Below are 27,021 nucleotides of genomic sequence, written 5' to 3' on the forward strand. Positions count from 1 at the left end.
TGTAGGGTGCAGGGTGCTTGGGTGGCTCATTCTGTGGAGCAGCCAGCTCTTGTTTTCAGCTCAGGTCTTGATTCCAGGGTTGTGGGATCAAGCCCCACATTGGGCTCCATGTTGAGCATGGAGCCTGCTTAAGATTCTCTCTCTTACTCTGCCCCTCTTCCATGACGCTCTCTATCTAAAATAAATTTTAAAAAACACAACACTACAGTGTGCAAATGTCCATCAATAGGTGAATGGATAAACTAATTTAGATATATGGATACATTGAAGAATAAACTATTCACATGCAACAATATGGGTCGATATAAAAAAACATGCTGTGTATAAGGATATAACAAAATTGAGTACATACTGTATGATTGCATATATAAAATTCTAGAACAGCCAAAGTAACGTAGTGTTAGAAAGCAGATCAATAGTTGCCTGCATCTACAGAGGAATGGGACTGCAGAAAGGTTTAAGGGAACTTTTTTTATTTTTAATTCCAGTATAGTTAACATACAGTGTTATATTAGTGTCAGGTGTACAATAAAGTGATTCAACAATTCTGTGCATTACCCAGTGCTCATCATTAGTGTACTTTTAATCCCCTTCACCTATTTCACTCCTGAGGCAACTTTCTGAGGTGATAAAAGGGTTTTATTTCTTAATTGTTGTGATAATTATATGACTATATGTATTTGTCCAAACTTTAAAAGGGTGCATTTTGTTATATTTTTTTATACCTTAGTAAAGTTGATTGTTTTTTTTTTAAGTAAAATTTAAGAAGAAAAACAAATGAGGGTTTATGTTAATGAAGGACATTAGTTGTTCTTTTAACTTTGTTTTCTGGTAATGTTTTCATCTGATTTGGTATCAGAATTATGCTGGCCTAGTAAAATTAATTGAGAAATATTTCCTCTTTCTCTGTTTTTTGAAATAGATCATGTAAGATTGGTATTGTATTCTTTTTTAAGTTTATTTATTTTGTGAGAGAGAGAGAGAGAGAGAGAGTGTGTGTGTGTGTGTGTGTGTGTGTGTGTGAGAGAGAGAGAGAGAGAGAGAGAGAGAGAGAGAGAGAGAACAGGAGGAGGAGGGGCAGAGAGAGAGGGACAGAGAGAATCCCAAGCAGGCTTCACACTGTCAGCATAGAACCTGACGTGGAGCTTGATCCCACAAACCTTGAGATCATGACCTGAGCCAAGATCAAGAGCTTAACCAACTGAGCCATTCAGGTGCACCTGGTATCTCATTCTTAAATCTTTGAAAGATTTAGCCAGCAAAGCTGTCTGGACCTGGAGTTCTTCATAGGGGTTTTTAAGTTATGAATCCCTTTTTTTTTAATGGATTTAGAGTTATTCAGAGGTTCTATTTCCTCTTGTGATGGTTTTGTTAATTCAGTCTGTCAATAAAGTTATCATTTTATCTCAGTTGTCTAATTTATTGGCATAAAGCTGTCCATAATATTTCCATCATTTTAATATCTTCAAGATCTGTAGTGATATCTCCTTCTTATTTTGGTAATTAACTTTTTTCCTTTTCTTGATTAATCTAGTTACAGGATTTTAATAAAGTTCAGCATCTTCTTACCTTATGACACAGCAGTTCCATTCCAAGGTATTTACTCAAGAGATGAAAACACAGGTCCACAAAAGTACTTATGTAAGAATGTTCATAATAGTTTTATTCATTTTAACTCTAAGCTGAAAACAAATGCTGGGCAACCAAAGAGAGAATACACAAGTTTTTGTGTATTTTATAATAAAATACTAGTCAGTAGTAAATAGAAATGTATTATTGATATGCAGCAGTATGAATGAATATGATAATACAGTGAGTTGAAAGAAATCCCACTAAAAGAATTTGGTCTTTGGCTCCATTTACATGCAGTTCTAGAGCAGACCAAATCACACTGTGGTGGGAGAAATCAGAGCAGTAGCTGCTTGGGAAGGAGAGTAGAAAGGAATTGACTGGGAGGAGTCAGGAGAGAACTTCTGGGGTTATGGAGTGTTTTCTATCTTGATAGAGATGTATGGGTTACGAGTGTATGCGTTTATTCAAAACTCCGATCTGTCCATTTCATTATATGTGAAATACACATTAACTTGGTTGTACAATAATGTGAATGTACTTAGTGCCACTGAACTTTACAGTTAAAAATAGGTAAAGTGGTACATATTATGTATCTTTTACAATTAAAAAAATGTAAGAGGGTCATTGTGAAGGTTGTAAATGGGCAAACAATTAAAAATTCTTTATTGTCCCCCATAACCTTGTGCTGTTATATTCTTATTTCTTTATTTACCATTTATATACTAAAGTAAAAATGTAATTTAGAAGATGATGAGAAAGTACCAAGTATGAGAAGTAATGTTATATTTATATATTCAACACATTTATCAAATATCTACAGTGTGTATAATTCTTCATTACGTGTGGTAATTTAGATAAACAAACCAGGATCTCCTTCAAAGAGCTCACTGTGTACTAAATTTTGACTTAAAATATTTTAAAAAAAGATTTCACAGAAATAAAGAGCTTTCCTCTACCTAATGAATACCCTTTAGTAGGTTTCTATAAGACTCGAAATATTCTAGGAAATTGAGCTTAAAAATCTTTGCCCCAAGGGTAAAGCCTATGACATCTGGTGTTTCTCTTCCTGGCCTTGCTGTAACTTGCGTTGGTAGGGGCGAGGCTTATGTTTTGTGCAATGAAGTACAGCCTGCAGTGATGCTGGAGCACCAAAGAGCAGAGTGTCACCAATAATGTTCATATAAGTGCTTGGGTGGTGCCTGACCTAAAGCATTAGTAGATCTAGAATCCCCACCACAAAGAGGTTTAGGGCAGACTCCAAAAAAACAAGGTCAGAGCTCTTGACATTCAGATAGTGATTATCCAAACAATCCTCATTTCCTACCGCTTATGACTCCTGTAATTGAAAGGGTCAAAGATATTCTGAAAGTGAGGAAAAAACAAAAGCAGGAAAGTCAAGGGCATGGAAATTCTGTACACCAGATGGTTTATGTGCCCACAGGGCAATTGAGAATTAAGTATGTTAAAGGAACTACACTACTTCTGTTGGTTCTGTGACAACAAGCACTTGGAGTACCAATTATATTCTGTTTGGCATAGTTGGATGCCGAGTAAACATCAGTAACTTATTGAATAGTACATAGCATCTCAACTGACATATAAAACTCTGTGAATGCAGAAAATTGCCAGGGGCAGCGGTGGTGGTGGTGATGGTGATAATATTGACAAAGTGACTAACGTGATTTTTCTAGCTTGTTAATATCCACCTACCTGTGTCTCCTCTCTTCACTCTACTTCCCTATTTGGATCTAATTACAATATATTCAGTAGCCTGTGTGTCCCCTGAGCAGTTAATGTAGCAATTCTTGGTGGAATTGGTAATGAGAATGGCTGTGATTCACTTTGTGCCTAGGTGGACTAGTAGGCACTACATCTAGATTAAAATGGATGCCTTGGGACAACTGAGGAAGCCAGCTATAGGATTCAAACTATAAGACATTCTGGAAAAAGTAAAACAATGGATACAGTAAAGAAAGATAAGAAAGGGAGACAAAGGATCCAAAGTAGCCTCCATTCTTATAGCAGAGAGCCCGATGTGGGGCTCAAACTCACAAGGTCATGACCTGATCTAAAATCCAGAGTTGGATGCTTGGGGTGTCTGGGTGGCTCAGTTGGTTAAGTGTCCGACTCTTGGTTTTGGCTCAGGTCATGATCTCACGGTTCATGAGTTCTAGTCCCACATCAGGCTCTGTGCTGGCAGTGCAGAGCCTGCTTGGGATTCTCAATCTCTCTCTCTCTCTCTGTCTCTCTCTCTCTCTCTCTCACTCAATAAATAAACTTAAAAAAAAATGAGTTGGATGCTTAATGTACTAAGCCACCCAGGTGTCCTGAATAGGCAGATTTTTTAGGGCAGTGAAAATACTCCGTATGGTACCATGATGGTAGATACATGTCATCCTAAATTTGTTTAAACCCATAGAATGTACAGCACCAAGAGAGAACCCTGATGTAGTCTGTGGGCGATAATGATGTGTCAGTGTAGGTTCTTCACTTATAACAAAGGTACCACTCTGGTGGAAAATGTTAATAATGGCGGGGGCGGGGGGCGGGGGGGTCTATGCATGTGTGGGGCAGGGGAATATGGGAAATTTCTGTACCTTCAATTTTGCTGTGAACCTAAAACTGCTCTAAAAAATAATGAAGTTTGAAAAAATACATTAAAGATTTGTGACACTTGAATATGAATTGATTTTAAAATTCCATTTTTCAAAACCTAGAATAGAGTTTATATTATATTGCTAATATTGTGACATACTTGCCAAACAGAATAGTTTGTAAATCCTAAGCAGACTTCCTGTAACCATGTGTTGAATTTCCAGCTGTGTTGAATCAGACTTTGATCCCTCTTAAGAAGATAAATGCAGTATCTGCAGTTTCTAATGGTAAGGGTGGAGGAGAGATGTGCAGATGAAATCTTAAAAGCCAAGTAAGTCCCTGTCCAGATAAGAAATTAAAGATGCTGGGTAAGCCAATATTATTTCATTGGCTTCCCCACCCCCATTCAAATTTGTAGGCTTTATCTCCAAAAGCAAAAACAAACAAATAACAACAACAACAAAATATGAGATGTTATTGTTAAATGCAGTGTACCAGATAAGATTTGATTCCTTCCAATAGAATCACTTTCCTTAATCAGCACTCTTATAAATGGCATACCTGCCTAATTAGAACAAGTTCTAGACTACAGATACAGTGTGAGCATTTCAATTAGCTCCACACAATTGATAACTGTTGGGGCTGAGGTTCTTAGAAAGTCTTCCCCTCCTTCCTTTTCTTATTTCTTTTTGGCCATGCTTTTAATGTTTTATACTTTTGAATTAGCCTTTTGATTGTGCGCATTTCCCAGTATTGGTCATTGATACTGTTTTTGTTTCTAAGTGATTGTTTAAATGAAAAAGGAAGTGACATATTTATGGATATGTATAGTGATGCTTTTAAATATTTTTATTTTATTAGATTTAATTTACTTGTCACTCTTAAAATACAGAGAACCCTCTTCATGGTGACAAGAAGGTAAAATACAGCAGTCACATTTAAGATCTCCATACATTAGCAATAATAAATCCTTTTGCCCAGAGTAATGCAGAAACTCAATCCAGAGCCAGTGGGGATAATGTAGTGCTCCTTCACAGAACCAATTACCCACAGAGAAGTATAATAAGCAGGGGAGGCGATATAATAAAAATCTATATGGTAAGTGTAAAATTATGGTAAAATTGTTGCCTGTGAAAAGTCTTACACTAAGTGTATCTCCAATTATCTTCTGGAAAAAATTATTTAGACATATATTGAGGTCAAAATTCATAATAGAACTGCAAGAACAGCCTTAGAGTAAAACAAAAGGATCCGTTTGTGTAGAGAAAATGGCAATAGACATGTTACAAACAAGGTTCTGTTGTGACGCTGAAGGATCTGAAGTAGTCCTGATACTGCCATGAAAGTGAGCTGGTCACCAAACCTTCCTGCAGAGGCATGGCTGTACTGACCACAGTGTAGCACATGCCGATGGGAACAAGATAATCCTCTTAAAATTCAAGACATTTTAGATCATCACAGGAAGTCTCTACTTTTAGAGTTAGTGTATTTCCATAGACTACATCTTACGGCAGATTGCCCTAGAGGGAAATCCTGAGTGTGCATGATCTATATCCTAATTAGAAGTGGGCTTGATCAGTTGAATAAGTGGGTTAAGTGGCAGGAAATGAAATGTAGTTCTTTATTTGGTAGGTATCAAGCAGAGTACCTAAGTGGCCAAAAAAAAAAAAAAAAGTTACCCTAAAAACAATGTAAACATTTTTCAACCTCTCTTGTCCCACTGCTATCAGTTGTGAAGTTTGTGGGAAATTATTCACTACCAATAATAAAGCACCAGAGTTTGTAAAATACTAGGGTGGCTCAGTTGGTTAAGTGGTCACCCATTGATTTTGGCTCAGGTCATGATCTCATAGCTGTGGGATCGAGCCCTGCGTCAGCCTCCATGCTTAGCATGGAGCCTGCTTGGGATTCTCTCTCTCCCCCTCTCTCTGCCCCTCCCCCAGTTGCTCTCTCTTTTTCTCTCTCTCAAAATAGATAAACGTTAAAAAATCTAAAAAAAAAAAATTATAAAATGTTTTTAATAAATTGAATGGATTTAATGCTCTTGTTATAATTTTGTTATTCTCACTGCAATGTATTCATCTTCCTTGACTATTACTACTTTTTTTTGTATTCTTTCTTTTCTTTTTTTTTTAATGTTTATTTATTTTTGAGAGAGAGACAGAGACAGAGCACAAGTTGGGGAGGGGCAGAGAGGCAGGGAGACACAGAATCCAAAGCAGGCTCCAGGTTCCCAGCTGTCAGCGGAGAGACTGACGGGGGGCTCCAACCCACAAACTGTGAGATCATGACCTGAGCGGAAGAGGGTCGCTTAACCGACTGAGCCAACCAGGCGCCCCTTTTGTATTCTTTCTTAAGAGGGAAGAAAGGCAAGGAGGCTCACAATTAGGTACTGGCACGGCCTCAGATCTATTTTATATATAACCTATAGTGAGTGACTTATCGCTGAGCAAGCCCCAACCCATTGTGGTGAGATAATTTCCTTCCAGCTGATATTTAAATTTTAGTTCTGTCTTGTCAGGTTATACCCAGAAAAGTACAATTGTGCCCAAATGGTCATTCATTATAAATGATGAGAGTAGAAAAAAAGCCTTCAGATTAGACAGTGATGGAAGCCATCTTGCCACTGATGACTGCTTTACATGTCATATTATAGTTATTAAGGATATATGTTAAAGGACAATACTCTTTGGAACCTGTTGAACCAGAGGATCCACTTCCTAACCTAAAAGCAGTTTGTTCATCTATTCAACAAATGTACTTTGAAGCTGGAGCTACAGCGGTGAACAAAGTCTCTGCCCGCAGAATGGAGCTTTGATAGTTCAGTAAGTGAAACAAAATAGGCAAATGATAGAATTTGTCAATATGTCTAGCAGTAAGGAATGCTATGCAGAAAAATAAAGCAAGGCCTGGGGGACCCAGAGTGGTGCTGGTGGAAAGCAGTTTCAGAGAGAGAATGGGCAGGGATCAGCCTTTCCAATAAGGTGATATCTGAATCAAGCTCCAAAGGAAATGAGGGACCAGCCACCGGAAAGTGGAAGAGCAAAGGGCTTGCAGTCAGCCGAATGGGTCTTTCTGTCTTGATAGTTATGTGACCTTAGGGAGGCCTTGAATTTACCACAGCCCTGTCTCACAGGCTGTGTTTGTCACTAGTGAGACACTTGAGGAAAGCATTTTGGTAAACAGCAAAGCATTACCTAAACATCAGGTTTCAGTACAAGATGATAAAAGGGTGCAATTTAAAGACATGCATACGGAAGAGCCTTTTTATACAACGCATTCTGAGTTACTGAATTAAGTTGTCTGAGCTAAAGTTTTGAGAATACTCCAAAGATGAACTGCTTGACACTTAGGTATAAAGGATTTATGTTCGTCTTTGTTTACTTTTGTGGTAGTATTCCTTTACAATTTTGTATTTGTGCCTTACTTCCTTGGGCATCTTTTTCTTTTCTCTTTCGTTGAGCTTTCCTTTTATTAGATCAGGCCTCTTGGCTCTCAGTTGAGACATTTTCTATCCTGTTCTTTTATTCCTTGATTAATTCATTAAAAAAAAACACACATAACAACCCTCTAAAATTAATATTTATCATGGAGACTCACAGAGTCAAAGTCTATTATATAATAATTCTAAACTCCACAACAATTCATTTGTGCTGATATTTATTAAGGACTTGAAGTTGTTTGTTCTTTTTATTTTTATAAACAAAGTGAATTTTGCAATAATCATAATATTTGAATAGAGCTTTATAGTTTACAAAGTACTTTTCACACATTCACATTTGGACTTTAGTGACCCCAGAGCCAGACAATGCAGACACTATTGTGCTGCCCTATTTTACCGATGAGGAAACCTGAGGTTCAAAGATCAATATTTAAATCCAGGTTTTATAATGATGTAAGTATGAATAGATGAATGAAAAATGCTGAGTTGTTTTTAACATTTGGAACTACTTAAATGGTGTGTATTATAAGTAGATTTAAGAAGGTTCTAGAAGACTCGAGATGAATCATTCCATAGGGGATAATGGAAAGAGAGAGCTGTGTCCCTGATCATTGTGATTGGACATCATGGAGACAGAGCCTCTTTTTGTGTCATTGTCAAAGAGGATGTGCACCTGGCTCCAATCTAGCATGAACTTTTATTTTTCTTTACTTACTTAGACTGATGTGATTTACAAACGTGTTGTTTCCTTTAGGGCAGAAACAAGAGTAGCCATAAGCAAATATAAAGCTAAAAATTATCTGAATTAATTAATCCAATTATTTAATTGGAATTAAAGCCTGTTTTCTCAGAAAAGGTTATTTTATTTTTTGGTCAAGGGTGCTGAGGACTTTTAAAATATCTTTTTATGTAAAATAGAATCAATAAAAAAAAATAGAGCAGAGCTGGGAAGAGCCTTAGATATTATCCATCCATGGAACCATTAAAATATCTGATCTTGAAGGGACCTGTAAAGAGTCCCAGATCTCCAATTTGTGTGAGGTTGCTTTGTCTACTGTAGTACCCTCACTGTCCTGATGGAGCCCATCCAGCCTCTCCATGGTCTCTACCGATTACAGGGGCCATCCCAAAATAATCCATTCCATGAAGACTGTATGATACCACTTGTATGAGGTACCTAGAATAGTCAAACCCATGGAGACAGAAAGTAGAAGGGGGGAAATAGGGAGTTAGAATCTAATGGGGACAGTTTTATTTAGTTTGGGAAGATGAAAAACTTCTGGTGATGGGTGTGGTATTGGTTGCATGAATATACTTAATGCCACTGAACAGTATACTTAAAAATGGTTAATGTGCTGGGGTGCCTGGGTGGCTCAGTCGGTTAAGCGGCCAGCTTCAGCTCAGGTCACGATCTCGCCATCCGTGGGTTCGAGCCCCGCGTCGGGCTCTGGGCTGATGGCTCAGAGCCTGGAGCCTGCTTCCGATTCTGTGTCTCCCTCTGTCTCTGCACCTCCCCCGTTCATGCTCTGTCTCTCTCTGTCTCAAAAATAAATAAACGTTAAAAAAAAATTTTTTTTTTAAATGGTTAATGTGCTAAATTTTGTGTTGTGTATAATTTACCAAAAATTTTAAAAATAAAATAAAGAAAGCAATTAAAAACAATCCATTCGATTTCTGGACATTTCTGTTGGAAAGTTTAACTCCTTCTACCAGAAGCCCTGCTCACGTTTATATTCCGGAGCCATGGCAAGTTTCCCTGGATGAAGACTTCTACCTTGTCCCTTCCGAGCAATCTGTTCGAGGCTGACTAGCCCCAGTTCCTTCAAAAGGTCATCCTATTTTGTTTTATTTTATAATTTACCTGAATCATTATCAGGATAATCTATTGGTTCTTATTCCATATGTATTGCTCTCTTTTCCTTGCTTGTTCAGTGTGTCTCCCTTTTAATTTATTTGTTGAGGGAAACTGGGTCATTTGTCCTCGAGAGTGTTGGTACTTGCACCAACACTATAATGAGTTGACAGTTCTTCTGTCCTCTATATTGCCTGTGAATCATTAATTAGATTGAGATTCTTTATTTTATAAATGTTTGTAATCCAATTACATAATAATCCATTGTTGATCTTTTTTTAATAGTGGAAGGGGTACTGTTTTAGCCCCTACCCCCATCCCCAGTAATTTGTTTGGAAAATTGTACACACGCAGAAAAATTGAAAGAACAATATGTTGAACACCCATGTACCCTTTACATAGACTCACCAACCTTTATCACCTTTAATACATGTACAAATACACAATTTCCCCCCCTGCATCTTTTGAGCCAAAGTTATCAGGACACTTTACTCCAAAATATTTTAGCACATGATTGCTAAGAATAAGGACATTCTCCCATAGAAACACAATTGTGTTGATGTAGGAAATTTATGTTCTACCTAATTTATATATTGTCTATGCTTTATGTATTTCCCACATTATCCAAATAATGTCCTTAATAGCTGTGGGTATTATTATTATTTTTAATCCAGAATCTATACAAGGATCACAAACTGTATTTAGTTTTCAGGCCACCTTAGTCGCCTAAATTGGTTCTGTGCTTTATTGGGTCTTATGTGACATTGACATTTCCCAAAGATTCCAGGCCAGTTGTTTTACAGAATGTCTCTAAATTTGGATTTGCCTGATTGGTTCCTTATGATTAGATTCAGGGTAAATAATTCCAGCAAAAATACTACGTAGGCTGTGCTGAATCCTTTAGTGCAACACTTGGGAGGCACATGATGTCAGTTTGTCATGTACGGTGATAGTGTTGATCACTTGGTTAAGCAGGTATCTCTATTGTAAAGCTACCTTTTTGCTTTGGTGAACACAGAGTTGTGTTTCAATTCCAGTTCCACAGTTGAACTCATGCAATTTTAGAAAAGCTACCTAACTTCTTAGATCCTCAATTGCCTCCCTAAAATGGGTGTTGTATAAATATTTCTGGCAGAATTGTTAAGATAATTAAATGAGATAGTGTATAAAGTGACCTCTAACCTATCAGCTACACCAGGACCTTTGCACGGGAGATGAGGAGGAATTGCTTCCTGAGCAGGTTGCAGAGTCAGAACCTATCCATGGATGTTAATTCTCCAGATTAGTTTGAAATTTTCAGTAATGTTGATAAGAAAATGTGATCAACACGTTAGGTACCTTTAGGAAATTTCAAAGAAAGTGATTAAGAGTTAGGAGATGTTTGGTTTCATTTTCAGACCTCTTAAATATGATTTGTCTGCAGTGGTCTTATGTAGAATCGAATTGCCATTTATTCAGACCTCTTTCTGACTGCAATCCATTTTAATCTATTACCAGGGATTATTTTTTGAAACAGTTTATATGAAGTCTGATTGAGAATAGTGAATCATAATAATTTTGTGACCCATTTACATGCATTACTGTAAAAGTTTCATTTCTTACAAGTGACAATTTTTTAAAGTTAATTAGACTCGGCTACACTGAGGTTAGCAAAAAGTGCTTTGAATTATCAATAATTCAGCAGGGCAGACATTTCTGTATAATGCAGTGGTTTTATAGAGTATTGTGAGATAGTTATCCCTAAAATAAATGGTTGTGAGCATACATCAGCGTGGTGGGGTTCACTTGAATGTAGCGTGAAGTGATAGCATCTATGCTTCTATTATTGGGCAGAGTGTGGGACATCAGTCTTTCTGGCCATGAACTACTAGCAACCTTTGTCCTTTGTGTTACCTTTAGTTAAAAACGAAAAATGAGCACGAGTGCTGGCTGATGGCCATGTCTTTCTCACAGCTAAAAATTCATCAGGGAAAGAAAAATGGGATTGCAGATTTGGATTTGTTTCATTGCATGAATGATATGTGACATTTTGTAAATTATTTATCACCGCAAGGATGGCAGCAATGGCTTGAGCATTGTTATATCAAATGAAAGCAGGAATCCCATTAGTACAAGGACTGGGTTTTAGCTAGAATCTATCAGGGGAATGTTGTCACTTTAAAACCAGATTGTTCTTTTAATTGCTATTTAAAGGAACAAAAGTGTTCCCAAGGTACTACAGTTGAGCAGTTGCAAGTAATAACTATGGATCCATAATTATGCAGTGCTGATTATCTGGCATTTAAAAAATTGTGGCTGGAGTCAGTGACCAATTTGTTGTTGCTTGTCTTTTTTGGTTTTTCTGGTACAAAGTGTTTTATACTCTGCTTTTTAAATGTGGCTACAAAAATACATTTGCATAGCTACTTCAGAAATTAAAGCCTGTGCATATTAAGAGAACAAATTAAACTGAAAATAAGGTCAAGATAATGAATACTCACATTGTATGATGAAATTAATAATCATATTGAACAATTTTGCACATCCTCAGTCATAAGATGAATTGTGTTTTTTGATGACATGTTTTCACAGTGAACCAAGACATTTGTTGGAATCATTATAACCATTTGAAATCATATCTTAGAGATGAGGGTTTCTTCTTTTAACTAGCATATGTTCCTTCCGTTTATTCAGCTAACATATATTTTGAGTGCCTACTATGTATCAGGCAATGTATTAATTAGGCATTTGGGATAGAGTAGCTGAACAAATAAGGGTTTATTTTGTGCTGATACATATTTAAAAAGTTAGACCTTGCAAAATCTTATTCTTAATTTACATTAAAAAGATTTATGATTATGCTAACTTTTCTTGCCCTGAATTTTTGATTCTTGAGATTCAAATATAAATACATATAGCTGCATTCAGATGGCTAGAGACAACATGTGTGAAGCCTTGGAATATGCAATAAAATTTTAATTTTCATACAGTTTTGGCTGTTCAAAATAAATGTGACCAGATCTGTAGACACAGTCAACTTATTCATATGAATGGGAATATTAGCATCACTGGTAGTCATAAATAACAATGCAGACACTGAGATGTATATGCAGACTTATACATTGTTAACAGCAGTTTCCTCAGAGGCAAGGGGTACTAGGGGATTAGACAAATGTTTTGTTTTTTATTTTATTAATGTGGGGATGTCAGAGATTGAGACTTTATCTCCTTTGTGTGGCATGGTGTGGTTTAATTTGGAAGACCTTGGTGCCAGAAAGACCTTGTTAGTGATCCTTTGAGCTTCCCAAGTGATCTGACATCATTTTAAAGTTCTTGTTTATTATGTCACCTAACAACATGCCAATATTGTATATCAAAAATTTAAGAGATGAATAATAGTGGCCTGCACTAGAACATTTGACAAAGTTTAGTTAAACAATCTGAACTAATTAGATGGTATTCATAAATTATAATGCTGAATAGATGAATCAATTTATTATAGGCATATGGATTATGGGAACAATTGATATTTCAAGTGAATCTGTTTGTTTACAGTAATCTCTGTACCCAATGTGGGACTTGAACTCATGACCCCAAAATCAAGAGTCACATCCTCTACCGACTGAGCCAGCCAGGCACCCCTGAAAAGAGTCTTTAATAATATTCATTTCAGGAAGGTTATATAATATATAAAGGTCTTAGATTTCATTGGCTTACTATAAATTACTTCTGAATCTTACTATTATACTTCAGTGCATTATTCAGGTAATACTTTAGCATCAAATGACTGAAGAGATTTTTTTAAATTAGAAAATGTTGTTTTGTATTCCTTACTCAGCAGTTTCTCTTTGTTAAGGAAGTACATAAGAAGCTTTGAGTTTAATATTTTGTCATTAATTTTGAAATGGAAAACTGAGTATTTTTTCATTTTAATTTTGTCACAGCCCCGTGCCGATCCCATTCCGATATGTAGCTTCTGTTTGGGGACTAAAGAATCAAATCGTGAAAAGAAACCAGAAGAACTCCTCTCTTGTGCAGATTGTGGCAGTAGTGGTAAGTTGGTATTTTTTTGTATAGTTGCTCCTCTATAACTTGTATGCTATTTATATCTCTATCAAAACTGCATTTGTTTTTTAAAGCAATTATTTGTAATAGCATAGGTTTTAAATTTAGTAAGTAAGTGCAACTAGAGAGGAAAAATGTGTGTTTATATTAGCACTGACATAAAGGTACCATGTATGTTTATATAGTAGTAGTAGTATTAATATTTATAATTAAGCTTTGATTTCATACCAACATTGGTAACTCAATGTGGAGTATTTTGCAGGAAAATTCAGTGTAGAGAATTCTACGTTTTCAGGCTGAAAACAACTAGAATCGCTTGTTTTATATAATCTGCAGTCTCAATTTAAGAGAGCCTGGAGTTGGAATATATAGTGTTTCAGGTCATGACACCTACTGGTGAAATATAATATTACAACCCAGCTCTGTGTGACTCTGAATGAAAGGGACAGTGTTCTGGAAACTGCAGGACAGAGTCAAGAAATCATCAGGCATGAAAAAATTCAGATTGCCTAGAATAAGATAGGAAAAGAGTGGTCTATAAAGAAGGCGATGTTGAAATCAAGGAATTGCTGGGTAAGGACACTGGACCAATCGTTGGCAAATTGTAATATTCAGGATGCTGTCAAGTAGCTGTCACCTGTGCTTTTTCCTCAATCTGAGTTTTTAAGACCACATCTCCAGTTCTAAAATGGAAAATAAAAGTCAAATTGTGCTTACCAAGCCGGTGTTCCTTCTTGCTAATTAGATGATAGTTGCCTACATTCTCTCTTTCTGTCTCTCTCTCTCTCTCTAGTTGTATGTATGCATATACACACACAGACCCTCCAGCCGACTGAGTGGCAGTTAATTGGATTAAAAAAATAATCTCTTTGTTCATCTTTAAATTTCCTTCTCTCTGTTCTTCTCTCTTCTATCACTTTTCCCCCACAGTGTTATTTTAACATTCATAAGCAAGTATTTCTGTAGTTATAATTATCTTTAAGAACAACAGCAAGCCTGCAAAAAGCCACAGAATACCGTCATTTAGGAAATCAGTATAGTGTAGTGGTTAAAACAAACTCAAGAGCCAGCCTTGCCCCAGTTCCTGTACCTTGAGTTAGTTACTTAACTATTTTGTGCCTTGATTTCATCACTAGAAAATTAGATAATGGTAGCACCTACCTCTTGGATTTTGTGGGAGTTCAATGAAAGAACACAGGTAAATAGCCTAGCACAGGGTCTACAGTAACTATGGTAAGTGTGCTGTAAATGTCAGCCATTGTCATTATTTGCCATGTTTGCTATTGTCCTTGATTGCTCCAAGTAATTTCAAATCTTATCACCATTTTTGACAGCTGTTTGATGGTTGGATAGAGGAAATGTTTCATGCTGAGGAATGACAGTGTTGTGTAATGATTCTCCCTCCTCCTATAAAGGTTTAACTTGGTAGGCTGTATGTGGTTCTGCAGTTTTCAGGACCCTTCTAGGAAGGGAGAGCCTTGGAAATAAGACATTTCAAACTCTGCCTGAGAAATGCATTCTGACAGTCTTTTTGATGGGCTTTACAGATTCATTAAAATTCTTTACCTGCCCATGGTATCATGGATAGTGACAAAAGGGCATGGAAACATTATCTGTATGTTCAGTTTAATAAATTTCAACCCTACAATCTCCCTGTTTTATCCTGGTAAAGTAGTCCCTCACTCATCACTTCTGACTCTGGAGTTATCTTTTGGGTTTTCTCACGAGGCTCATTCTGAATGAATTATTCTTTTGTTTAACTGCCTGATCAGTTTAGTGGTGTTCACTTGTCCAGGGTTTACCCTTTGTTATTTTTAAGGTGGTACTTTTAAAACTACCTTCACTGGTTTTTTTTTTTTTTTTTTTTTTTTAGTGTATCTATTTGTCTGGATGCCGAGACAGATTAAAAGTGCACTTAAATGTGGGAAGAAAAGTTCCCTTCATATATTTCCTTACCTCTGCTGATACACTTACTTGAGTTGATAAGGAATTTGAGATCATTATCTACCAGATCATAACTTCAAGGCCTCCTTCACAAGGTATAAAGGTGTAATTCTAAACAGGTAGATCTTAGATTTTCTGATGTAATCAATCTCCTTCGTCTTTCCCAGATTGAAGACCTGCCAAAGGAGAGGTTTGATCTCCTTTATACTTTGAGGTCACCGAAATTTTTCCCCCTAAAGTTTCTTATTTTACCAGGGTATGTAGGTGTAATGTTAGGTTTTCTCTTCAAAAACACTTTTGTTTTCTCTTTTAACAAATGGAGAATGGACTAAGGATACTGTCTGGAAGGCTTATATAACTAGGGTCATTTTGTGAGCCGGCCTTTCCTCCTCCTTTCAGGTAGAAAAAGCCAGAGGCTTTGGAGTCAAGGTATGGGTCATGGCAGAAATTCAAGCCCTTGGGGGCATCGTGTCCCTTTGTTTAGGATAGAGGATCTCCAAGAGCTGCTCTGGACTCCACCATGGGGACTGGCTCAGTGTTGAGGTTCACCTAATATTCCCTTCAATGTGCTTTGCCAGTCTGGATTTAGCTACTTTAGTCAAAACAACAACAACAACAACAACAACAACACTGTTCCTAGCTCAGGGCGATGCATTGTAGACATTTACTTCATCTGGTACATCAGAGGAGTAGACTTTGTTATTTGCTACTCTTTAAATAGAAGAATCAAAATAAAATATGGGTCATCTTTGGAGAGCTTGGGGGGATTCTTGTAGTTATAATGTTCTGTTGTGACACTTGATAATTATAGAGGAAAAAACAATAACATAGGCTGGCATGGCTCAACAGTACCCTCTAATAATGGTAGAAACCCCATTGTCACAGTCCAGTCCAGTTTCTCCAATGGGAATTACAGAGAGGTTGGTACCCCTAGTTGGCCTTATGGAAATGGCCACTATCTCACACTCAGAAGAGTCCACTGGTTCTAGGATTGAATTGAAACTGTTTGTAATGATCAAAGGACTCCCTAATGTAAAATGTTCATGTGAAAAAAATACCCAAAGCAGTATAAAACCAGAAAAAGGAAATATAGATGGCAGCCTATAAGGAGGATCATTCTTAAATGTGTTTCCCATATGTGCCTTTTGGTTTGTAGTTGCCTCTGTCTGAAGTACCATTTGTATGATGTCACACTTAAGCTCTGCTTAGATTTCATAGATGAGAGTAATAAATGTTTCCTTCTCCTTACATCATAAAGTAAGCCAATTAGAAATGTCTCTATTTTTAAAGTGGCTTAGTGCTGCAAATGGGCAGTACTTTATTTAACTATGTTTTTCCTGCTGAAAGTTCCTTTGAGAAAATAATTCAGGTTTACAGACAGTAAAAATAAGAGGTGAGGTGCCAAGTGCACGGAGCCTCAAATGTGGTTTTCCAGTTTTCTGCTTGCTGGCTGTGTAAGTGCAGTTTTCATATCTGTAAAATGTGGAAGGTGATGTCTGCAACCCTGCACCCATAGCGCTGTTGTGAGCATCCAGTGAGATAATGATAGGAAGATTATCGGTAACTATAAAACATTACACAAGCATGAAGGATTATTCTAACCACTAATACGAATGAGAGAATCATCAGATAGTCTTCAGGTCTTTGGAAATGTTGGGACTAGGAAGTGATTTTACTTGACTTTCATGGATCAGCCTACTTTGAAATTAACACTGTTATATTCTCTTTGCCTCATTAAGACCAAATTATCTTTAATTAGCTTCACATAAGTATTAGATATTATACCAAATGAAATTTTGTGTCTGCTGCTCAGATTGCTGGGTGGTTAAATCTTACTTACAGATGAGTTGTGTGCATGTGTGTTTTCAAATTAGCAAATCTAAGATAAGTGTACAGTTCCAAATTACAGCTTTATTCTAAGTGGAAGCTCATGGAAACTGGAGACAGAGGCCGCTGTGATGCAGCTGGGAAGGCAAGAACCACACCTTTGTACAGTAAAGGGAGCACAAGCTGTGGCATCAGATGTCATTCTGCCCTCAGACCTGAAGTCTCTGCTGGGTTTCTTTAATTGTGTGTTAACCCTGAACAAAACTTGCCTGACTTCTTCTCCCAGACTGAACTGGTAGGTGCAGTATGCAGATAAGTAGGTATATAAAGAAAGATCACTCTTTCTTTGGGTCACTGTGAGAAAATTCCCAGGGATTGGTTGGTTAGTTATCCAGTTTCACACCAAGTCGATCCTGATTGAATGATTAGGTTGGGAAGGAGACCCTTGACTACAGAGAAACCTAAAGATGGACTCCAAAGAGGAATACATAGATTGGAGGAGGAAGGACTGATGAACCCCACCTTCTCCAAGCCCGCAGCTGGATTGATTATCCAAGTGCAGAAACTTTGCTCATGGCCTTTTATTTCACTGAAATTGTGCTTGTTAGGATTAACAGTGACTTCCATGTAGCAAAATCTGAAGGTCACGTTTCAATCTGTATCAGATTCTAGTGCACATCTCTCAGTTCACACCAGGTAGTCCTCAGCCCAGTGTGGCCTGTTGAGAATCTTTTACCTTAAGTGTTCTTTTCTTTTGGCTTCTGTGATCTCATATTCTCTGTGTTTTCTGTCACCACTTCCTTGTATATATTTTTTGTTAGCTTCTTTGTCTCTATCCATCCCCTAAATGTTTCTTCAGGCTTCTGTCCTTAGCCCTGTGCTTCTTTGCTTCATAGCTTCAGATACTTAGATATAAATGCCTTCAGAATTTCTCCACTTGGATGCCCTGTAGGCTTTGCAGAGTTAAGTATCCCAAACAGGCTATCAACCTTGCAGTGCCCCTGCCACCCCAAAACAATAAACACTACGATAACAACAGAAATCTCAGCAAACTGACTTCTTTCTTCTCCTCAGGGATTTCCCATTTCAGCGAATGGCTATTCAGTCAGTTCCACAAGCCATCCTGTGTTCTATTCTCACACCAAGGAATCGCTGAAAATACATGGATTCTGTGTCCTAATCTATATTACACATCCTCAGTAAATCCACACACTCCCACCAAACCCGCTCAGATCTGCTATTATAATAACCTAAATATAATCTTGACTCTCTTTCCCCTCCTCATCTATTTTCCATGCTGCAAGGCTAAGTGAAAGTTTTAAACTTTAAATCTACTCACAGATTTAGTGGCTACCACTTACCCTTAGGAAAAATCCAAATTCTTTAATATAGTCCCCAAATCCTCTTCAGATTGGGCCCCTGTTCGACCTATTTTGCATCACTACCCCCACCCTGTATATTGTGCACACTAGTTCTGTTGAACCTTTCTTTTGTGAGTGTGCCGTGTTCCCCTGTCCCTCAGCACATTCTAGCTTCTCCCACCTTGCCCCTCAACTGGTCCCATCTAATCCCATTCATCCTATGGGTCTCTTCTGTAGGAAGGTGTTCTTCTAACGTGCTAGATTCGCCCATATCTCTGAGCTGCCCATTGTCACATATTAGTTCTAATTCTTATTTAATGTGTCTCTTTCCTGCTAGACTATGCCTGTCTTGTCCTTACCCTGTCTCAGATGGACAGATGGTTGATCAGATAGCCAGTCCAAGGGTCCCAATGTCAGAGTGCTTATTAGTTTTCCATTGGTGCTGTAACAAATTACCACAAAGTTGTTGACGGAATTCATTTCCTTGGGTTCGTTTCTTGGACCAAGACCCCCATTTTCTTTTTCTTCCTTCCTTTCTTTCTTTCTTTTTAAATTTTTTTTAACGTTTATTTATTTTTGAGAGAAAGAGACAGAGTGTGAGGGGGAGAGGGACAGAGAAAGAGGAAGACACACAATTAGAAGCAGGCTCCAGGCTCTGAGCTGTCAGCACAGAGCCCGATGCGGGGCTCAAACCCCTGAACCGTGAGATCATGACCTGAAGCTGAAGTTGGATGCTCAACCAACTGAGCCACCCAGGCGCCCCGTCTGTCTGTCTGTTCTTTCTTCTTTCCTTCCTTCCTTCTTTCCTTCCTTCCTTCCTTCCTTCCTTCCTTCCTTCCTTCCTTCCTTCCTCTCTCTCTCTCTCTCTCCCTCCCTCCCTCCCTTTCTTTTCTTTCCTTTTCTTTTCTTTTCTTTTCTTTTCTTTTCTTTTCTTTCCCTTTCTTTCTTTCAACAAATACTTGTCTATATGTGTGTATATGCATATATATAATATTTTAATTCCAGTTTAGTTAATGTACAGTGTTATATTAGTTTCAGGTGTACAATATAATGATTCAACAACTTTAAATATTACTCAGTGCTCCATCAAGGTAAGTGTACTCTTAATCCCCTTCACCCATCCCCCCACTCACCTCCCTTCTGATAACCTTCTGTTTGTTCTCTAGATAGTTAAGAGTCTGATTCTTGGTTTGTTTTTTCCCCCTTTGTTTTGTTTCTTAAATTCCACATATGAATGAAATCATATAGTATTTGTCTTTCTCCGACTGACTTATTTCACTTAACATTATAATCTCTAGATTCATTCATGTCATTGCAAATGCCAAGATTTAATTCTTTTTTATGGCTAAATAATATTCTCTCATATACACACACACACACACAGACACACACACACACACCACATCTTTATCCATTCATCTATCAATGGTCGCTTGGGCTGCCTCCATAATTTGGCTATTGTAAATAATGCTGCTGTAAACATTGGGGTGCATATATCCTTTCAAATTAGTGTTTTTGATTCTTTGGGTAAATACCCAGTATTGCGATGACTGGATCATATGATAATTCTATTTTTAACTTTTTTGGGAACCTCCATAATGTTTTCCACAGTGGCTGCACCAGTTTGCATTCCCACCAACAGTGCATAAGAATTCCTTTTTGTCCACATCTTTGCCAACACTTGTTGTTTCTTGTGTTTTTCATTTTAGCCATTCTGACAGGTGTGAAGTGATAACTCATCATAGTTTAGATTTGCATTTCTCTGATAAGTGATGATGAGCATTTTTTCATGTGTCTGCTGACCATTTCTATGTCTTCTTTAGAGAATTGTCTATCGGTGTCTTCTGCCCATTTTTTATTGGATTATCTGTTGAGTGTTCAGTGCTATCAGCTCTTTATATATTTTGGACACTAACCCTTAATCGGTTATGTCATTTGCAAATATCTTTTTCCATTCAGTAAGTTGCCTTTTAGTTTTATTGATTATTTCCTTCACTATGCAGAATCTTTTTATTTTGATGTAGTTCCACTAGTTTAATTTTGCAATTATTTTCCTTGCCTCAGGACACATATCTAGAAAAATATTGCTACAGACAGTGTCAGAGAAAGTACTGTCTGTGCTTTATTCTAGGATTTTTATGATTTCAGGTCTCACATTTAGGTCCTTAGTCCATTTTGAGTTTATTTTTGTCAGTGATGTAATAGAAAGTGGTTCAGCTACATTCTTTTGCATGTAGCTGTCTAGTTTTCCCAGCACCATTTGTTGAAGAGACTATCTTTTTTCCTATTGCATGTTCTTGCCTTCTTTGTCAAAGATTAATTGACCATATAATCATGAGTTTGTTTCAGGCTTTTTATTCTGTTCCATTGATCTATGTCCATTTTTGTGCCAGTACCATATTGTTTTGATTACTACAGCTTTGTAGTATAATGTGAAATCTGAAATTTTCATACCTCCTGCTTTGTTTTTCTTTTTCAAGATTGCTTTCACTATTCAGAGTCTTTTTTGTTTCCATACAAATTTTAGGGTTGTTTATTCTAGTTCTGTGAAAAATACTACTGGTATTTTGTTAGGCATTAGGATTAGGTTAAATCTGTAGATTACTTTGGGGAGTATGGACATTTTAACAATATTTGTTCATCCAACCTGTGGGCATGAACGTCTTTCCATTTCTCTGCATCATCTTAAATTTCTTTCATCAGTGTTTTATAGTTTACAGTGTAAAGCCTTTCACTTTTCTTGGTTAAGTTTATTCCTAGGTATTTTATTATTTTTGATGCAATTGTAAATGAATTGTTTTCTCAGTTTCTCTTTATTCTGCTTCATTATTAGTGGATAGAAATGCAGCAGATTTCGGGGGCACTTGGGTGGCTCAGTTGGTGAAATGTTCGACTCTTGATTTCTGTTCAGGTCATGATCTCATGGTTTGTGGGCTCAAGCCCCACATCTGTCTCTGCACTGACCGTGTGGAGCCAGCTTGGGATTCTCTCTGTCTGTCTGTCTCTCTCAAAATAAGTAAATAAACATTAACAAAAAAAGAAATGCAACGGATTTATGTACACTGATTTTGTATCCTTTGACCTTACTGAATTCATTTATCAGGACTAGTTGTTTTTTCATAGAATCTTTTGAGGCTTCTATATATAGTACCATGTTGTCTACAAATAGTGAAAGTTTTACTGTTTCCTTACCAATTTGGATGCCTTTTATTCCTTTTTCTTATCTGGTTGCTATGGCTAGGACTTCCAGGACTCTGTTGAATAAAAGGGGTGAGAGTGGACATTCTTGGCTTCTTCCTGACCTTTGGGGGGAAAGCTCTCAGGGTTTTCTTGTTGTTTTGTTTTGTTTTTTTTAAGACTTTATTATTTTTTTAAGTAAACTTTCTGTCCAACATGGGGCTTGAACTCACAACCCCACGACCTAGAGTCATATACTCTACCAACTGAGCTAGCCAGGCACACTCAAAACTCTCAGTTTTTCACCATTGTGTACGTTAGCTGTGCCAAGATCCCCATTTTGTTGTTGGCTGTTAGGTGAATGACATTCCCTGCTTCAAAAGGCCACCCATATTTCTTGGCTTCTGGTCTCCCCTTTCTTCCATCTTCAAAGCTAGCAAAACTGGGTGGAGTCTTTCACATCTTCCTTTTATCATCTCATTTTACTAACCCGTCTGGAAAAGATGCTTCTGTTTTTAAGTACTTGTTGTTAGATTGGGTCTACACATATAACCCAGAATAATTTCCTCATCTCCAGACCTGTACCCTTAGTCATATCTGCAAAGTCCTGTTTACTGTGTCAGGTAATATAGTTACAGGTTATGTAGGGATTACAGCATAGACATCTTTGGGGGGCATTATTCTGTCTACTACAAAGCCCATAGTTTTTTTCTCCCACAGAGAAAAAGTTTTTACTTCCTTCAAAAATTATTTTTACTGGTTTGTGGTTTCATTGGTATTTTTTTAATTTTAAACAGTATTCCTTTGGTTTTGCTAGATAAAACTGCTGTAAGCGACTATGCTTCATATGTATTCATAATAAGAAAGAATGAGTGAATAAATACACATTATTCTTTCAAATCTGGTTGACTGCACATCACAAAACAAACTCCAAAAAGACAAACCACTATGAATTGTGTGAGCAGAGGGAACTTACATTTTAGAGGGAATTGTTGAGTTTTTGGAATGGGTAAATAGGAGGTAAGGAATTTCATTATCAATAGCATTTTTTGTCCTTTATCTAATTACTATAATTGTGTAGTGGTGCTTCAAGCTCAGTTACAGTCTTTTGTGTTAATTTAAAGTGGCCGTGAGAAAATAAAATGGAAATGTTTCTTCATCCCTCAGCATCCTTTACAGAATCATAGAAATTTAGAGCTGGAAGGGATCTATGGCCAATTCTCTTGAGCTAAATAAAGGTAAGATTGCTGCCTAAAGGGAAGATAGGCTGAAGATTTTAGAATTTGACAGGGTAGCTTAAATGGTAGTTTTGAGATACAATAGCGCTTAAAGTGAGAGAAAGCAATAAGAGGAGGAATATTCCTTGCTCTTGATTGACAGTGGCTGAAATCCTTTAATTTTTAAAATGTGTAATTATTAAAAAGTATTTTCCATAGGATCTCGGTGAGAATAAGTAGTAAACTAAAATAAGATGTGAATTACCTTAGTTACTGAATATTAAGCTAAGGTACAAAAGCAGATTTAAATGTAGAGAAAAATTCAGTGCATGAAATTGAGGTCATATGTGCTGGTGATGTATGACTTACAGGAAGTAATAAAAAGGGGGGGAAAAGAAGTAAATGGTATACTTTTAAGCTGATGGGACCCATTTTAAGCGTGGAATTTAAATTGCTGTTCTTTAAAACTTGAGTTCTTACCCCCATAACTATATGGGGGGGGGGGAGGGAGAACCCTGATCAAAGTAGATCTCTCCCCTCTTCTTTCAGAGTACACTTCTTAAAGTAGGCAAGCAAGCTGTCTTTGTTTGCTATTCCTGAGCAGAAAGAGGTGATTGATACCATTTTTATATATTTAAACTTCCTCTCCCTGTACTCATTTGAATGAGAGGAACCCTTCTAAAAGAATGGTGTCATAGGTTAAATGCATCTGCCTGGGTGTCTGTGAAGCCTGAGTTTGTAATCCTATGACAACATTTTATTTGCTCAACATCTTAAATACAGATGTTTAGAATTTTTTTTTTTTTTTTAGCGCAGGAATAGTGTGCTTTTATTAACGATATTGATGATTGATTTTGAATGTTTTTACTTCAAAAAGCCAAATCTCCTAGTGGGTGGAATTTTATGAAGCACCTGTTAAGCTTTAGGGAGGAGGACCTTTTTGGCAGCAGCCCAAAAAACATATTTAAACAATGAGCCTGCCAAAGTCAGGAAATTATAAAACAGTTTTGAAATTGCAGAATCTGCTTTTTTTATTACCCTCAGGTTTCTTTTGCAGCTTGGTTATAAGTTCTTTCACATGGGATTTACTAATGTTCTTACTATTTTAAGACCAGATTTAGAAAAAATAAAATCAAGTTTAGGGATCTCAGGTTTATGTGATAAAAGACCATCACATTTTAAACTGAACTGCCTTCCAAAGAGACTAGGCTCACACTCCCAAGCCTTTTGGAGGAATCTATTACTCAGTGTAGGTTGGGTGGCTTCCTTGAATGGTGTTTCTGCTTAGGGTCTCGAGTTTTGCTCTGTGAAGTGAGTGCTGCTAGATAAAGTGTGCCCAAAACTGTGTGGAAAAGGTGAGCACTCAGAAAAATGGGGGAAACCTGCTGAGGGTGTTCTTCTTGGCATATTCCATTTGACGTGGATCTTCCAACTTCTTAACTCTCAGATTCACAATTTCTGCTTCTACTTTCAGAGTTTAAGTTCAAGGACCAGGGGCAAGATGGCAATAGTATCTTCTTTCCATATCCCAGCAATGGGGTATTCTGTGTATACTGTTGGTTTATTTATTTATTTATTTTTATTTTTATTTTTTGGCATTTATAGTTGTATTATTAAGCAGCCCATTTTACTTAGCTGTCATTTTAAGTTTTATGATTCCAGTATACAGAGCAGGAATTATTTGAACTTCGGTAACTCCTCTCACCATCCAGCACACCAGCAAACTTTGGGTCATTGGTGGCTGATGAGGAGGGCCAGGGCAAGAGGTTAACAGAAGGCACAGGAATGAGAACATGATTTGAGCATGTTATCTTCAAGTTCTCCAAGACTTGATTGGAACCTGGTATAAATTTTCCAAGTTTCTCTTAAGGAATCATTTGTATAATCACTTAGTTACATACAGGGGAAAAAAGGCAGAGAGGGAAGTATCATTTGGATTCTCTGATCTTTTTGTATTTTCCAGTTCTTTAGGTCTTTAACTGGCATTATCACTATCTATGAACAATGAGGGAATGGGAGTTTAAAAAAATCTAAAGCACCATTCCCATAAAGCAATTTGCTTTTTATTCTTGTAGGACACCCATCCTGTTTGAAATTTTGTCCTGAATTAACAACAAATGTAAAGGCCTTAAGGTGGCAGTGCATCGAGTGCAAGACATGCAGTGCATGTAGAATCCAAGGCAAAAATGCAGTAAGTATGGCTTTCAGTAGTCCATCTCCAGGTAAATTGCTAGTTCTCAGTGTTAAGGTTTGTCATTCTTGTAGACAGTTGCTATTTTCTATTTGAAGATTTAAATACACGTGATTTCAAGTTTCAGCAGGGATCATGGTACCCCTTCGTTATATTTAATTACTGCTAAGCAGATAATAAGAGAATTTGTGGCCTTTTACAGTTAGTTGGTTTCAGTCTCAACGACTCTCTAATATGTTATCTTACAGGATAATATGCTTTTTTGTGACTCCTGTGATAGAGGATTCCATATGGAGTGCTGTGACCCCCCACTTTCCAGAATGCCAAAAGGTGAACTTTTAAAACATAGTAAAAATGTGTTTTATGACATACTCATTAGCCTTGTCCAGCTCAGAGGGATACAGGTTCCTTAAGCACTTTTTCATCCCTTCCACCTCCTTATACTTGTGGGTTTGGCACATGTTGTGAGCAGAGAAGTGTAAAAGCATTTAGTTTATGGGTAATGTAATAAAGACTCTAATTCAAGCACAAGGGTAAGAAAGAGACCATTCCTTTCCCAAAACCATTCCCTTATTAGGATCAATTTAGATTAGGTAGGTCAGAAGTTTCGAACACTCTCCATGTTATTCAGTACCATGCTCAGAGGTGAGAAATCACCTATTTTCCATAATGGTTGTAATGATGTCTCCAAATTCCTACGAAATGAGCTACCCCCATTTTCTTGGCCATTAGTTGATAATTTGAACATGAGCATCGGAACTATTTTATATGGATATATCCATATGGAATATGGACTTTTGTCTCTGTATCAGTCTCCTTTCATCATTTTATAATATATTAAACATTAAAAATAACTGCCATATTACAAAATTTATTCATTTTTATTGTGAAAGATTTAGTAAATACAGAGTGGCAGAACAGAATAAAAAGAACAGTCCATTAGGAATTCCCTCTCAGCTCGCTACACACCTTTAAAAAGAAACAGAACATTTTATACATGTTTTTGTAATCTTTTGTTTTTTCCATCTTTATAAGATTCTAACATCCTCACATCATTAAATGTTCTCCTAAACACAGTTTTTAATGAGTGCATAGAACTCCATAGTATAGAGCTGGGGTAGCAAAGCTGTTGACTGTGGGCCACAGTTATACTTTGTTGGTACATATACATATACATATACATATACATATACATATACATATACATATACATATACATATATTTTGAAGACTTCTTTAAAGGCATTACAGGTGAGCTGATACAATATTTTTTAAATTTTCAATTTGCTTCCTTTAGGTGGAGTATGCATGTTGCCCCAATCTCACTACTCCCTCTTGTCTTGAATTCCAGCTTGCTTCAGTTGGGTGGCTCCTGAACATACTTGATTTTGCAACCCCATGTATAAATAAATCATAAGTTACTTAACCCCCAATGGTGGATATTACAAATGTTTTCAATTTTTTCTACCACAATTATTTCCTTAAGATAAATTCTTAGGGGAGGAATTGCTGGATCAAAAGCTGTGTACATGAAAGGTTCTATCAGTTTTCAGACAGACCACCAGTGTGTGAGAATATCTGTTTCCCTGTATTGTAACCAACACTTACCATTACTCTATTTCATTGAGTGTGAGACACATTTTATAAAAAATCAGATGCATTTTATAGTCCATAGTGTCTCATTCTCGATGAAATACAGTGGTATTATTTACAATTTGTACCAATTTGATATAATAGAAAAAAGGTCTGATTCTTTTTTTAAGTAATGACATTGAACATATTTTATGTTTGATTATTAG

General features: G+C 36.9%; 1 protein-coding gene across 6 annotated transcripts in view; it reads left to right on the top strand.

Moving 5' to 3' along the window:
• The window catches only part of KAT6B (lysine acetyltransferase 6B), a 195,807-nt gene that overhangs the window by 114,390 nt on the left and 54,396 nt on the right, over positions 1-27,021 (top strand). For all 6 annotated transcript variants that reach the window (XM_047825753.1, XM_047825752.1, XM_047825751.1 and 3 more), the window contains exons 4-6: positions 13,385-13,493; positions 25,107-25,222; positions 25,471-25,552. In XM_047825753.1, the coding sequence (XP_047681709.1) occupies positions 13,385-13,493; positions 25,107-25,222; positions 25,471-25,552 (307 nt within the window). The remainder of the gene's footprint in view (positions 1-13,384; positions 13,494-25,106; positions 25,223-25,470; positions 25,553-27,021) is intronic.

This window comes from Prionailurus viverrinus, chromosome D2 (assembly GCF_022837055.1).
Source record: "Prionailurus viverrinus isolate Anna chromosome D2, UM_Priviv_1.0, whole genome shotgun sequence".
Lineage (NCBI taxonomy): Eukaryota > Metazoa > Chordata > Mammalia > Carnivora > Felidae > Prionailurus > Prionailurus viverrinus.